Below are 15,947 nucleotides of genomic sequence, written 5' to 3'. Positions count from 1 at the left end.
GCGACCCCATGAACTGCAGCACGCCAGGCCTCCCTGTCCATCACCAACTCTCGGAGTTCACTCAAACTCATGTCCATCGAGTCAGTGATGCCATCCAGCCATCTCATCCTCTGTCGTCCCCTTCTCCTCCTGCTCCCAATCCCTCCCATCATCAGGGTCTTTTCCAGTGAGTCAACTCTTCCCATGAGGTGGCCAAAGAATTGGCGTTTCAGCTTTAGCATCAGTCCTTCCAATGAACACCCAGGACTTTATCACTTAGGAAATTACAAGGGTTTTAGGAACTCGGTTTCAGGAACTGGGGGCAAAGGCCACAATTTTTTTCCTATTATTTTACTGTGGTATTAACATGCTGTACTGAGGTAATCAGAGGCCACACAGCCCCCTCCAAGAGAGGGACATCTGTATATTGGATGGGATAGAGAAATATCATGGAAGACTTGCCCCAAAAGGACATTAGGGATGAGAATGAAATTAAAAGGCCATTGTAAAGTAATTAGCCTCCAATTAAAATAACTAAATTAAAAAAAAAAAGAAATTAAAAGGGCAGATATCGGAGACATAGCCCTTTTGAGAAACAGCAAGGAATTAGGCATGTGAAGAACTATCAGGCAAATAAACTAGAGAACAAGACAGTGATTAAGAAAAGTCTTGAGTGATCAAACCAGTGGAGAAAAGATGAACTTGTTAATAGGTGGTGCTGGGACAACAGGAGAGCCATATAGAAAAAAAAAAAAAAGACGAAATTAAAATCATTCCTCATACCATATACTAGTGTTAATCACAAAGGGATAGAGATTTAAGTCTTAATAATATGATATCATAAAGTACTGGAAGAAAACACTGGCTTCAGCAGTCTGGAGTGGTGAAAACTTTCTGGACTCTAATTCAAAATCCAAGGAAAAGACTGAGAGATGAAGTTATATGAATCTAATCAAGCCTCTAGCTCTAACTGCCAGTCTATAAAAAATACAAGGGATAAAGGAACCTGTTTAATGACACCAAAAGGTGCAACCAACAAAATCCAGAATATGAGTGTATCAGGTTTTTACTGCTTTGTGAGCAACTTTCTTCAACAAATAAATGCCAAAAGAGTGTTGCAGTGGGGAGTGTTGCCTTTAGATTAAAAGAGATTCAAAATACTTATCAACCAAATGAAATATATGAATCTTGTTTGTACTCAAAATTTTTTTAATACTGAAAAACACAATTTTTAAATAAATGAAGAAATTCAAACACTGTGTTCTTCTGAAGTCGCTCAATCGTGTCCAACTGTTTGTGACCCCATGGACTTTACAGTCCATGAAATTCTCCAGGCCAAAATACTGGAGTAGGTAGCCTTTCCCTTCTCTAGGGGACTTTCCCAACCCAGGTATTGAACCCAGGTCTCCTGCATTGCAGGTGGATTCTTTACCAGCTGAGCCACAAGGAAAACCCAAGAATACTGGAGTGGGTACCCTATCCCTTCTCCAGCAGATCTTCGAGACCCAGGAATTGAACTGGGGTCTCCTGCTTTGCAGGCAGATTCTTTACCAACTGAGCTATTAGGGAATCCCTATGTTGGTATTGGATAACTTTTAAAATTATCATTAATTTTATTAAGTATGATAATGGTAATATGTTATATTAAAAAGAGGAGGCCTTATCTTTTAGAGATATGGATTGAAATATTTACAGATGAAATGGTATCATCTTTGGTATTTAAAATAATCAAAAAAAGATGTGTGTGGGAAATGGAGTTCAGTTCAGTCATTCAGTTGTGTCCGACTCTTTGTGACCCCATGGACTGCAGCACACCAAGCTTCTCTGTCCATTACCAACTCCCAGAGCTTACTCAAACTCATGTCCTTTGAGTCGGTGATGCCATCCAACCATCTCATCCTCTGTCATCTCCTCCTCCCGCCTTCAGTTTTTCCCAGCATCAGGGTCTTTTCAAGTGAGTCAATTCTTTGCATCAGGTGGCCAGAGTATTGGAGTTTCAGCTTCAGCATCAATCCTTCCAATGAATATTCAAGACAGATTTCCTTTGGGATGGACTGGTTGGATCTCCTTGCAGTCCAAGGGACTCTCAAGAGTCTTCTCCAACACCATGGTTCAAAAGCATCAGTTCTTTGGCACTCAGCTTTCTTTATAGTCCAACTCTGACATCCATACATGACTACTGGAAAAACCATAGCTTTGACCAGACAGACCTTTGTTGGCAAAGTAATGTCTCTGATTTTTAATATGCTGTCTAGGTTGGTCATAACTTTTCTTCCAAGGAGCAAGTGTCTTTTAATTTCATGATTGCAGTCACCATCTGCAGTGATTTTGGAGCCCCCCAAAATACCAGATGCCATGATCTTAGTTTTCTGAATATTGAGTTTTAAGCCAACTTTTTCACTCTCCTCTTTCACTTTCATCAAGAGGCTCTTTAGTTGTTCTTCATTTTATGCCATAAGGGTGGTATCATCTACATATCTGAGGTTATTGACATTTCTCCCAGCAATCTTGATTCCAGCTTGTGCTTCATCCAGCCCAGCATTTCTTATGATGTACTCTGCATATAAGTTAAATAAGCAGGGTGACAATGTACAGCCTTGACATAATCCTTTCCAGATTTGGAACCAGTCTGTTGTTCCATGTCCAGTTCTAACTGTTGTTTCTTGACCTGCATATAGACTTCTCAGGAGACAGGTCAGGTGGTCTGATATTCCCATCTCTTGAAGAATTTTCCACAGTTTGTTGTGATCCACACAGCGTTTTCTAAAAACAGCTTGAACATCTGAAAGTTCACGGTTCAGGTTTTGCTGAAGCCTGGTTTGGAGAATTTTGAGCATTACTTTGCTAGCGTGTAAGATGAGTGCAATTGTGGGGTAGTTTGAACATTCTTTGGCATCGCCTTTCTTTGGGATTGGAATGAAAAGGTGTAAATAAAATAAAATGGTACGCTTTTAAAAATAATTATTAAAGCTGGATAAGAGTCAGACACAACTGAGTGACTGAACAGTAACAACAAGAGCTGGGTGATAAGTATATGAGTGTTCATCATTCTGTTCTATCTTTTCATAAAAATACTATTCTTATTCCTTTGGAAGTAAATCTGAAAATTCTCAGATCCACTAAAGGCCTGGTAAGCAAGGATAATGCCAAGCTGAAATTGGCATCTGAGGGGGTATAGTCCTGGGGATAAGAAGGCTAGATAAGGCACCATCAATGAGGGTCAAGGACTGGACCAGGAGGGTGTCATGGATGGGGGAGGGGAGGATCTGGGTTGGTAGAAGTGGTAGAACTTGATGACCTACTGATGGAGAATGCTACAGAAGTAGGAATCAGGGATGACTCAGGCTCAGATTGGCTGTGTGGTTCATTTAACAAGCAAGGAAATTCAGAATTTCCCTGATGGTCCAGTGGTTAAGACTCAGCACATGCACTGCAGGAGGCATGAGTTTGATTTCTGGTCAGGGAAGTTCCGCATGCTGCAATGCAGCAACCCCCTCACTCCTCAAAAAAAAAAAAAAAAAAAAGGCAAAGAAATTCAGAAGATACTAAAGTTGGGGGTGAAGGAAGTGACAGGTTCCACTTCAGTTTGTCTTTGTGCCTGTGGAACATCCAGAGCTTAGGAAAGAAGTCTGCATTAGAGACATGATGTTGGCCATGATCAGCTGCAGCATAATTTCCATGGAAACATGTAGCACGTGGGCACAAGAAAACACTTCCTTTGTGAGCAAGCTTTCTTATCTAATTAATAAATTAATCTTGGACTATTGTTAACATTAAAAAGCAAAACTGGCTTCATCAAGGATGATATATGAGACCCAAATAGTAATAATCTATGATACCCATAATACCCTGTTGTCTCTCAATTTCCATTTTGAACAGGTTATAGATCTTCAGGGTTTCACTGCAAGGCTTTCTTGTTTCATTTCTTTCCCCTACTTTTCAAGAGAACACTAAGGCTTAAATGGCCTTCACTGGTGGCTCAGGTGGTAAAGCATCTGCCTGCAATGCGGGAGACCTGGGTTCAATCCCTGGGTCGGGAAGATCCCCTGGAGAAGAAAATGGCAACCCACTTCAGTACTCTTGCCTGGAGAATTCCATGGACGGAGGAGCCTGACTGTAGGCTATAGTCCATGGGGTAGCAAAGAGTCCGGACACGACTAAGAGAATTCACTTTCACTTTCAAGGCTTAAATACATTGGGGAGAAAACATCTCATATGGAAGATCAACTTTTTCTTACTTTGCCTTTTTTCTATTGTCTATAGTATAAATATTATAAAAAGTGAAAATGTTAGGACCATCTAGATCCAGGGGCATCATTCAATTTCCTATCTTTTAAACAACCGTGATAGTTGTTTAAAACTATCCTTCTGTTTGTGTTAGTCGCTCGGTCGTGTCTGATTCTTTGCAATTCCATGGACTATAGCCCTCCAGGGTCCTCTGTCCATGGGATTTCCCAAGCAAGAATACTAGATTGGGTTGCCATTTCCTTCTCCAGGGAATCTTCCTCATCCAGGGATTGAACCCAGGTCTTCCGCATTGCAGGCAGACTCTTTACCATCTGAACCACCAGGGAACAAAGGAGCTGCTGGTTTAAAAAAGCATTTAGGGATTGATTACACCTTGGATAAGGGCAAAGAGAAGACTCTTCAGCCCCTATCATATCTGTGGCTAGGGGACCATCTGCAAGGCTTTAACAAAACATGGCAATAACATTTTGGTTGAAAGTACAGAATGATTTTACAAGCCAAAATTAAAGTTTGTAAACAGCTGAGGCACTTGTAGGTCTTTTTTTTCTTTTTAAAGGTATTTGTTTATTTACCATTTATATTCAGATAAGAAGAGAAGCACACTGACATCTTTCTTTTTCTATTCTGGGCTTATTCTCCTAATCTTGTGTTGACTGCCCAATTCAAACTCCTCAGCTTGCCATTCAACACCTCCATAATTTGGCTTCACCCAAAATGACTTAAATCAGAATTTTGAGGATTGGACCTAGGCATCAGTTTGTTTTCTAATCTCCCCTGGGGATTGTGCAGCAGTGTTGAAACTGACTGTGGTTACAATATGAATGAGGAGAAGACAGCTGGGATATTTGGAGTATCTGTGAAAGTGAAAAGTGAAACTGTTAGTTGCTCAGTCATGTCCAACTCTTTGTGACCCCATGGACTGTAGCCCGCCAGACCCCTCTGTCCATGGGATTCTCCAGGCAAGAATACTGGAGTGGGTTATGGTCAGCAGCAAATGTAAGAACTGAAGTTTTTCAGAGCTTCTGGTGGCAACTGTGATGTACATGTCTGTGCGCGTGTGATCTGTGTTTGCTGTGTCTCTGCCCTGCTTGTAGGTGACTGCCGTGCGGGTGTACGTGAACAGCTCCTCCGAAAACCTTGACTACCCAGTCTTGGTTGTGGTTCGCCAGCAGAAAGAGGTGCTGTCCTGGCAGGTTCCTCTGCTCTTCCAAGGACTGTAAGTGGATCTTGCCCTGACAGCTTCATTACATTAGTTTTCCCTTCAACATCCTAGACATCAACTGCTCTTTTCCCTAGAGAAATCAGATGTTCAACTTGTTGACATAGTATGCATGCTGAGTGCAAACAGTTGACTTGCTACATGCCCTGACCGGTTCAGCTCTGTCCAGCTTCTCTCCTCTTTGATAATCAATGATAAGAACCTAGAATTGTAGCACCTGAAGAATGTCTTGGTTGGTTAGTGGGTCATCCACGGAGCACAGGGCTAGGCCTTGCGGTCACCTTGAGTAACACCTCCCATTCTTCACAATGTTCACCGAGTTTGCTTTCTTAATCCCATAATATTTATTGAGCATTACTAAATGATAGATGCTGGGGATACAGTGGTGGAAAACAACAATGAAGTCTCTTCCTCATGGAGTTTCTATTTTCGCAGGGGACACTCTAGGGCATTAGAGCACTGGCAAGAACAAACCAGAAAGCATGCCGACAAGGGCACGGAGCACAGTGTGAGATCTTTTCAGAGGCTAAGAACGTGAGGACTGAAATACTCGCTCTGATGCCTTGACTTGGACTCTGGGGCTTTCTTTATACTCATTTAGCAAAGGCTTAAAGAGTGGCAAAATGGAATCAGGTTGTTTTATCAGAACAGTTTCCCTTCCAAAATCTGATTAATTTTCTGATTGAATTAGGAGGGTGATATGGTGATGCAGACACAGCCTAAGTGAACTGGGCCCTCAGCAGTCCCCATATCTGTGTTATAATGTCACACAATTCTGTGCCAAGTACTTTAGCTGTAAAAATCACTGTCGGTAGGTCCAGTATGAAGTTTTAAATATAAGGACCTGGAAAGAAATTCAGAGAGAACTGAAAGGAAATGTTTCTTTTCCTGCTTGTTCATTGAGTGTCCTTTTCCTTCTCGCTGGTTTTCCCTCCCCTGGCTGCTGCAGATACCAGAGGAGCTACAACTACCAGGAAGTGAGCCGTACCCTTTGCCCCTCTGAAGCAACCAATGAAACAGGACCTCTGGAGCAACTGATATTTGTAGATGTCGCATCCATGGCGCCCCTGGGTGCCCAGTACAAACTGCTGGTTACCAAGCTCAAGCACTTCCAGCTGCAGTAAGCAGGACTCCTTGTAGCCCTTCTCTGTTCGTCTGTCTGCTCTTCCTGTGCTGTGCGTGCTTGGTCCTGCTTCCTCCCTCCCAGATCAGCACTCCAGAAGGAAGTCAGCCACTTGGCATATTGTCTGTGCATCTTTGGAACTCCCCTGCTCACAGCTGGGCAGCAGGGCCTTAATCTGTGCAACAGGGAGGCAGAAGGGGACTGGAGCAGAGGGGAGAGAGTTGGACCCAATAGGCATATCTGTTCCTGGGGATCTCTGAGGACCCCCTCCTGTCTGTCATCCAAGCTAGAGTGATGTCCAAGCACTAGTGATGGGTACTTCTGTGTTCCTCTCCAGTGCCACTTTCCTGAAGGCAGTCTTAGTTTTGTTTTAAGGAAGATCTTAAGCTGTTTTTCTCATCCTTATTACTATTGCAGTTTTCTCTTTCTGGTTAGGAATGTATACAGACTGAAAATAATATTTTATGTGGCTTTGTCCTTTGTGTAGAAAACGTAATGACTGCTTACTCCTTCTTGCACTACTGTCTTTTGAAACCAAATCAGTCAGGATACATCATCTCAAGTTGTTTACCTTAGACATGGAGTATAACAGATTCAGTGGAGGGCATTGTCTCCGAAGGTTCTGTTTCCTCTCAGAGGTTACTCATGTAAAATATTGCATAAATCTGTGTGAAAAGGTAAACAGAAAGGCTAAGGTTATTCCTTAATAAGGTCAAAAACTTGAGGGAGTTTCCTGTCCCATCTTACTCTAAGCTCAAGCGTTCTCAAGGGTTCAAACCATTTCCTCCCTTTTCAGTGTTCTAAGGAAACTTTTTAAAATATATCATCAAATTGGTTATATTAAAATTTTCACTTGTACTCATCAAAAGGTATCATTAAGAGAACAGAAAGACAAGCCATAGACTGGAGCACATGTTTCCGACACACATAAGAAAGGACTCATATACAGAATACATAAAGAACCTCTGCAAATCAATAAGAAAACACTGGCAAGATTTTGGTTGCCATCTCCAGTATCACCCACTCTTCAGTGGCTCTGGCTTCTTCTGGTTGAGGATCTTAGAGCCTACAAGTCTGAGCACTGCTCAGGTTCAGACTTCATTTCAGTGGAGTGAATAGGTTTTCTGAGGCAAAAATGAGGAGCTCTCAGGGCCAGAAACTACTTGAGAAAACAATCCCAACTCTGACCTCTCACTAGAACTTTGGGACAGAGTCATAAGAATCTCAGGAGGAGAATTAATGTTTATAGTTACCCAATGTAAATGAACAACATACATATGTGATGGGTTTTCTAAATCCCACTAGTCTTACTTGGCATATTTGAGTCCATTTATATGTTGCTTACAAGAGTACAATCTTTTAAAAAGAATGTATGAATGTAAATAAAAGATAATAAAAGAAATATCATGCTGATACTAAATAAAAGAAAGTTGATATAGTATATCATATGATATGAGATATTCCTTAATGCAAAATGCATTATTAGCTATAGAGAAATGTATTTTTGCAGCTTATTTTTCTGATCAGAATGTTCTGCTCTATTATAAAACTCTCCTTAAATTTTCTCAGGCGTTTATTCTGGAGTCTGTAGCCAGTGGAGTTGCTAATAGCAATCAGATATTTATCTTGGTCTTCTCTGTACCCTGTGACAGTGTATATATACCTGGATATAGATGGACAGATGGATTAATGAATATTCAGAAGGATGGAGAAGTAGTTAGAGCATTTTACAAGTCCCTCCATTAACTATGGAGTAAAAAAAGTGATGTGATGATTTCAAGAGCGAAGAACCACCTACCTACCCCCCAATAAAGGCAGAAAAAGATCAATTATATCAGTCTCTAGGAGGGAGGTTTGATCATTATATATATTTTTAATAGAATCTCCATGTGATTCTAACATGCAGCTAGAGTTGAGAACAACTACCTTTAAGCAATTTCTAAATGTGGTTCTTGTGTTTAATATTTAAATTTATTTGTGATATTAAACGTATGGGAATGCGTACTCATAATCTGAAGGCACACATTACTTGAACAGAGGGCATTTTGAGCTTCGGAGAAGCCTGCATCTACTAATTGGCCTCTGTGTGTCTACCCTGTCACTGTCACTTGGTAGCAGTGTACCTAAATCCTAGGGCTGGTATCTTTAAGGCTAATTAGACACTTTGGAGAACTGAGTTCTGTGAAACTGAAGTCATAAGGTCACAAGTCTGCGAGTGTTAATGAATGGTTCTCATGTAGTGAAACTGCAAATCTATTCTCACATTGTTTTCTGTTTCTGCCTCTCACAATGTGACTTGACTTCAGCAACCAGACATTCAAGACTGTTTCAAAATGCACATAGTTACAAGTGCTTTTCTGAGACTAAAATAAGCCAGAGAAGAGATGGAACTTTATGTGTCCCTTCCTTCCTGGCCCTGGATTGTCCCACACCAGCCTTGCTGTGTGTTAGTCATTCAGTTGTCATTCTAACTCTTTGCAACCCCATGGATGGTAGCCTGCCAGGCTCCTCTGCCTATGGAATTCTCCAGGCAAGAATACAGGAGTGGTTAGCCATTTCCTTCTCCAAAGGATCTTCCCAACCCAGGGATAGAACCAGCGATCCTGCATTGCTGGAAACCCAGAAATCCAAAGAATGATGGATCAGACAAGAGCTGAGGTCTGGGGACATCTGGACTCTAGGTATTGAGAGAAACACTGAAGAATTAACTTTCCTAACATTGAAGTTTCTCTTGTATGTTTTTCTGTGTCAGACTAGAAGGTACATGAAACATATCCGGGGATTTTTTTTCTCGAATTATAAAATTTAAGAATAGGACATTTGGGGATTGAAGTCACTCATTTCATTTTTACAGATGAGCAAACTGATGCCCAGAGAGTTTAAGTGGTTTGTACACAGTCACACAGCTGAGCAAGGGCAAAATCAAGACTAGATTTGACTCTGACTTGCAGGTCTGAGCTCTTCCCACTATAACATGCTATTTCTACTTTCTGTTTTAGAACTGCCTTCTGAATTTTTGTTGACCTAAAAATATTTCTCAATTCCGAGAAGCATTTCTTTATTTAAATCTGGCTTAAAAAATAAAATTATGCTTTAAAACATTACTCCTCACTGTCTTAACTCTCCTGCACCTGCCTACACACACACACACACACACACACACACACACCAGTTTTTCCCTCTCCTTTTCCCAGACACCATTGCTCTGGTGTTCAGTGTGCCAGAGTGTGATGCTGCAGACAGGGAAGAGCAGAAGGCTGCAGGAACAGGCAGACACCTGACCCTGGGGTGGGAGGAGCTTGGAAGGGCCGTTAAGAAATTTGGACAGTTGTCTAAATTGTCATAGGTGTGTGGAGAATGGATTTGAAGGGGGCAAGACTGGAGGCAGAGAAATTAAAAGGACTGATGCTGTGATCAAGATAAATAATAAGGAGATGAATGGAAGAATTTGGAGGTGAAGTTGACAAAGCTTGAATGAATATTTGGGGTGAGGGAAATGGGAGAGTCAAGGATGACCATATAACTTGTAGATGGCGGTGCCTCTAAGAGAAAATGAGAATTTTGAGGAGGGAAGGAAGAGATGATAAGTTCATGCTGAACTTGAAGTGCAGGCACCCAGCAGAGTGTCGAATGTACACCAGCGCAATGCTCAGGAGAGAGGGCTGAGCGACACAGCACCCACCAGAGAGAAGCTTCAACGTGGAAGGCTGGGCCATGTGGTGCCCAAGGCAGAATTACAGGGGACAAGGGGAGAAGCAGGCAGTACCCGATCCTTGCTCTTTGAGACCTTTATGTTGTACCAGGGAGTTTAGACTTCACCTTGCAGGTTATGGAAGCCACTAATGAATCTGATCTTTGAGATGATTTTAGTAACCATGTGGAAGATGAATTGGAGAGGCAGGGGTAGAGACAAATAGGCAAATGAGAACTTACTTGAATAGAGAAGAATAAAAAAATGATCAGAACCTGAATATATTATGGCAGCAACAAAGTTATAATGTAGAAAAAGAGTCAAATAACACACATGGGGAAAATTTACAAATCCAAAAAATACATGTGGCATGATCAAACAAGGAGGGGACATATGTATACCTACAGTTGATTCATGTTGATGTTTGACGAAAAACAACAAAACTCTGCAAAGCAATTATCCTTCAATTAAAAAATAAACTAAATTTAAATTTAAAAAATGCAGTCTTATTAAAAAATACAGTACTTGAATCCTTCAACCCTCCTGTAGCCTTCTAAGTGGGATCTTGAGTCTGTTTTGAGAGGGAGTTTTCAGTGTGCTAGCGCAGCTACTGTGCTGTAAATAGCAATAGATTTTTGAGGAAATGGATGAGTGAAGAGGCTTTTAGACCATTTTGTTATGTGTCATCCTATGTAATTGCCCTTTGATATTTGGGGTAGACTACATAATGATTTACATTGCTTTTCATGTTTGTTTGTTTGTTTTCTTATTGAATGTTACTTGAGCAAAGACAGTGCTCTACGAGTTACAATTATACTAATAGAATCAGTAAGACAGAGTGAGCAGTAGTTGTGGCGGGGAATCCAAGATGACTCCAACAATGATATCAGAATTCAGGTGAGGCTTATGGACAGATGTGGCAGATAAGGGTGAAGGAAAGGGGAGTACATTCCATTTTGATCATATATGGAGTTTGAGATGCCTTGAGGGACAGTGAAGTGCAGAAGCCCAGCAGAGAAACACTTCAGTGAGTAGAGCTCTGGATGTAGCCCTGGGCTGAATGTGGAAACTTGCGATTCTCTGGCATTGTTGCAGCAACTCTGTGTGTGTGTGTGTGTGTGCGTGTGTGTGTGCAGACACATACATACATACATATATATGAGATTTTTATGGCAATTATAACATATGGTTATACATATATGAATGAAGATATATATGGTTAAGGAAAATGAGGAGATCAAAAACAGGACTGTGGGTCAGATCCTCATGTAAGGGATGGTCTCAGAAACAGGAACTCTCAGAAGAAGCTGAGTCAGCATGGGCAGATGCATGAGAGAAAACCCAGGAAAGCAGATGTCACAGAGCCCATGGGAGGGAAAGTTCTAAGGCAGAAGGTGTGGTAGTCAGTGTCAAATGTCACAAAGAGGGACAGAGCATTAGGGATTAAGTCACTGGATTTAGCCAAGAGGAGGTGACTGGCAGCCTCAGTGAGATGGTGGGGAAAGAACCCTGAGAGCAGTGGGGAAGGGAAAGGGTGAATGAAGGATGGGAGCACGGCGCCCTGTGAAGAGGCTGGTTTGTGCAAGAGAGGGAGGACACAGAATGACATCGAAGTGGGGAAATCCAGGGGAAAGAGCGCAACTTTGTTGGGGGCATTTGTTTGTTATTTATTTTGAAAATGGTTGAGACTAGAGTATGTTTATAAACCAAGGAGAACCAAGGCAAATAAAGTTTATAGGACAGTTCGATTTTTGTAGAAGCAAAGTCCCAGAGAAGAGAAGAAAGGACAGAATTTAGCACATGCATGGAGAGTTTATCCTCTGACCAGAGCCATGAGGTGGAGGGCTACAGATGGTGGAGGGCTGTGGGGAGATTTGTGGTAAACAATGTCAGTTCATGACAGATGGCAGGAAGGAGATAACGGGAAACGATACTCTGAAGTCCATAGTCCAGGTGAATAACCAGTGTAATTTCCTTTGACAAACAAAGGGAGGGTTTTGAATCCCCACTCTGCTCTGTGCTAGGGGCTTGCTGTCATATAATAAGATGAATATGAATCTCAGAGTCTTCTCTGTACTCACCTCAAAAAATGACTTAGCTTTTGACTTTGTCTTTCCACTGATCCTTTCTTCCCATCTCCCTTTCCTTGTTCTGTTTCATTACCTCCTGCACTCTGTCTCTCTCTCCCTTCCCCATGGACCCCTCTCCCCACTTCTCCCATCTTTCGACTCCTCTGTTCTTTTTCTCTTTCACTCTTCCTCAAGCTAGCCACAGTGAGGAAACAAAGTTAGTTTTTAGGTTTTCTTATTTATTAGGTAAACTTTTGTTTCTTGTGTTTAGTTTTTTCAAACAAGTAAGTCAAAAATTATACACTTCCTTCTCTAAAACTGAAGGTGTACATGTGTCTCAATTAGACTTGTTCTGTTGTTTAATGACTCCTGATAAAATAAACCTTCTCCACCTCTGCTGGAGGCCTATGGGGAAGGAAGCAAAACCTTTCATCTGCAATAGACACCATGTTTATTTTGCACACACTGTTGACTCCAGGAGAAAGAGGAGAGTACATGGGATAGTCTTAAGGAAAATAATATGTTTTTGAAGTTTGTATGTGTTGTACTAGTAAAGACAACAGAAAGAACAAGGGGAAAAAAACCCAGAAAATTCCTATCCATGTCCACACATTCAACGTCTTAACTGCAATACAAATGACAGGGGAGAATTGAAAAACAAATTTCTGGCCAAAGAAAACTCTTTGCTTCTGGAAATCTTAACCTGTCTGTTGCCAGCCAAGAAAACCACTGTCCTTTTCGTTCCCCTGACCTGGCAACAGACAGAACTGAGGGCCCGTGTTGCCCTGGTAACTGTAAATGGCATTCCCCATGCTGCAGAGAGCCATGCACAGCATGTGGTTCCTGACTCTGGCTGAGGAGTCTCAGAGCACACACAGCACTGGATTTGACACCAACTTTAGCTTCTTTACGTGACATAAGGTCATGTGTTATTAACCATGCTTCAGCAGAACCAACCCTTGACTCTAATGATGATTTCTATTGAGAGTGGATATATATATATAAATTATATCTATTGCTAAATTCTAAGTCTAGTCTGCTAATGGCCTAAATTGTTTGTCATTACCTTTAGAAACAATGCTCGAAATCTGTGACTTCTAAACAACACCTCCAATTACACACTTCATGCGTCAAATGTCCTGACATGCCCTTTCTAAAGGAATCTTTAGTAAAAATGTTAAATGGTTTAATTTTTACAAAAGGAAAAATTAGGAGTGGATAAAATAAGACTCTTTAGAGAGCATCAGGGGATGAAGTTGTGGAGGAGCCCCAGAAATTCAGGTTTCCAGAAGTGCAGGTCACACTGAAGGGTTGTGTGAAAAAATCTCATGCCATTCTCCTGATGCAGGCATTGAGAGTACAGTGAGTATGTGTGAGTGATCCTCACAATTAAAGATGAGCCAAGAACCAGAAAGAACAAAAGCCCTGGCATGACTACAGAGAAGACCTAATCTGCTTTTGCATTTTCCAGTCTCTTGAACTGTTCACATGTGTCCTTTCCAATAGCACTCTATGCTACGAATGTATGTTTCCTACATCCTCCTCACACTCTCCTCAGTGCTGGATCACTGCTGTCTTTCACAGAAGATGCAAATATCTAATAAAATAATTTCTAGAAAATTGATAATTGAAAATAGCTTCATTATATTCTTTTGGTGGTATGTGTATTTTAAGAAGGGTCTTAGAAGGCAATGCCTAACCCAAAGAAGACCCGATCTTGGAAGGAAATGTAGACAACTGTGGGGTGCTTGGGGCAGGAAGAGCATGCTCCTATCCCTAGAGACCCTCCCATGGTGATTATCTATTCATTGTGTTTTTTAAAAAGTGATATTTTTGCCATGGATACATCAAAATTATTTTTAAGTTCTATCTGAATTATGCAAAAGAACTCTAAGCCTTCTTTTCCTCTCTCTTTCAGCCCACTTCTGACACCTAAAACCTATAGTTGAGTGTAAAATCTTAAGAGAATCTGAAGACAAATGTGTCTATAAAAGTCAAAGTACTTACTTGTATAGGTTTAACTTTATGGGTTTATTTAAAGACATAAAAGACATGAAATTGATCCCTTCCCCAACTTGATCATTCTTGACAGCTGAAACCACCAAGTTCCCATGCAATGTACTTTGTCACTTTTATGGGCCTAAACAGAACAGCTTTCTCAAAAGTTAGGGCTTTTCTTGTATCTAGTTTGAGATTTTTTTAAGAAATAACTTTTGCTTGATAACTTATGTTTTTCTTCCACTTTTCCCCCTTTCCCTGGTATTTCTCAGGACAAATGTTGCCTTTCACTTCACTGCCAGCCCCTCTCAACCTCAGGTAAGTGAAGGCTTCAAAGTTATCATGATTCTCACCCAAAGAAACCATGGTAACAGGTTGAGTTAGCATGTGGTATTGCCCTTAATGTTTTACAACTTGAGCTATATTTGTATTTTTGGAATGTGGTTCTTATAACTGAAATTTTAGACACATCATTAACCTTATCACCTGAACTGCTATGAAATGGGAGGCATGACATGTTTACAGATATTCCTTGTCTTAACCTTCATTTCTCAGATTGTGGGCCAACTATGCACACCAGGTACAGTGTTAAGCTGTATTAGGTGCCAGGGATAGAAGGATGAAGAAGAAGAGAGGTGCAACTTCTGCCTGCACGGACCTTATAATTAGGATGGGGATGGGGAGACAGAGAGTGGAAGGCCACCACTAACAGATACAAAAGTAAATGACTGATCTGGAAAATATAACACAAATGAGACAGATTTTAATATCTACAGTGTTATGGATAAAATTCATTTCTCCCATCACTAAGAAAGAACAGGTATGCTGACAAAAATTATCAGAAGATTTAGATACTTGGGTTATGCTCTTCACTAGGCCATAATCGTAAACCAAATAAACTGATTAAAACTTTGATTCAGGCTGCTTTTCTAGTGATACTGCTAGCTACTTTCCTTTTTCCTTTCATAGATTCTGAAAGAGTAAGGTTCATGCAACAACCAAGTTTAAAGCAGATTTATTTAATGTCCTGATGTTTCTTGTAAATTTTCAGTAGGCTGCAATACAACTTTGGTCAAAAGTGGCCTTGGATATACTAGAACTGGGATTAACATATTGTATGGACGCTGTTGTAAATCTATTACAATCACTTGTGAGCTAGTGAACCAGTTCTCAGAGCGAAGCCCGGTTTTGTAGAGTTTGCCCATTTCTGCAGTGTAAATACTTCCACCCCGGCCGATTTCAGACTGCCATCATGACATCACGGAACACAGAGTTGGAAATCCATGTGCACAGTCAGCTCCCCAAAGCTGCCAAAGCTGACACCCGCACACCTTTAAGAGTCACAGGTCCCATCAGTAAAAGTCTCCACAGTGCGTGTATGCTGCCACCCAGTGACAGGAGAGCTACAGACCCACAGTCCACTGACCTCAAAGTATCGGTCACGTAATTCATGAAATGTTTGAAAGCACCAAGTGAGAGGTGCAATGGGAGGTATCTAGATAGGAAGGGAAAAACTTGCACCCCAACTGCAGAAAGAGTACAGTCTAATAGTCCAGTCCAGAGTCCTGAATGTCATGATGTATTTTGTAGACTGAAAACCAGTGATTATATATTGCAGCT

At 41.1% G+C, this 15,947-nt stretch overlaps 1 protein-coding gene across 2 annotated transcripts in view; it reads left to right on the top strand.

Annotated features, from left to right (window-relative positions):
- SIDT1 (SID1 transmembrane family member 1) overlaps positions 1 to 15,947 on the top strand; it is a 109,120-nt gene that overhangs the window by 26,684 nt on the left and 66,489 nt on the right. For both annotated transcript variants that reach the window (XM_040224116.1, XM_040224124.1), the window contains exons 2-4: positions 5,322 to 5,443; positions 6,396 to 6,566; positions 14,600 to 14,645. In XM_040224116.1, coding sequence (XP_040080050.1) covers positions 5,322 to 5,443; positions 6,396 to 6,566; positions 14,600 to 14,645 — 339 coding nt within the window. The remainder of the gene's footprint in view (positions 1 to 5,321; positions 5,444 to 6,395; positions 6,567 to 14,599; positions 14,646 to 15,947) is intronic.

The sequence above is a fragment of the Oryx dammah genome, unplaced genomic scaffold, assembly GCF_014754425.2.
Source record: "Oryx dammah isolate SB20612 unplaced genomic scaffold, SCBI_Odam_1.1 HiC_scaffold_2, whole genome shotgun sequence".
NCBI lineage: Eukaryota > Metazoa > Chordata > Mammalia > Artiodactyla > Bovidae > Oryx > Oryx dammah.
The sequence above is the reverse complement of the archived record's forward strand: the minus strand, read 5'-3'. Positions and strand labels throughout refer to the sequence as shown.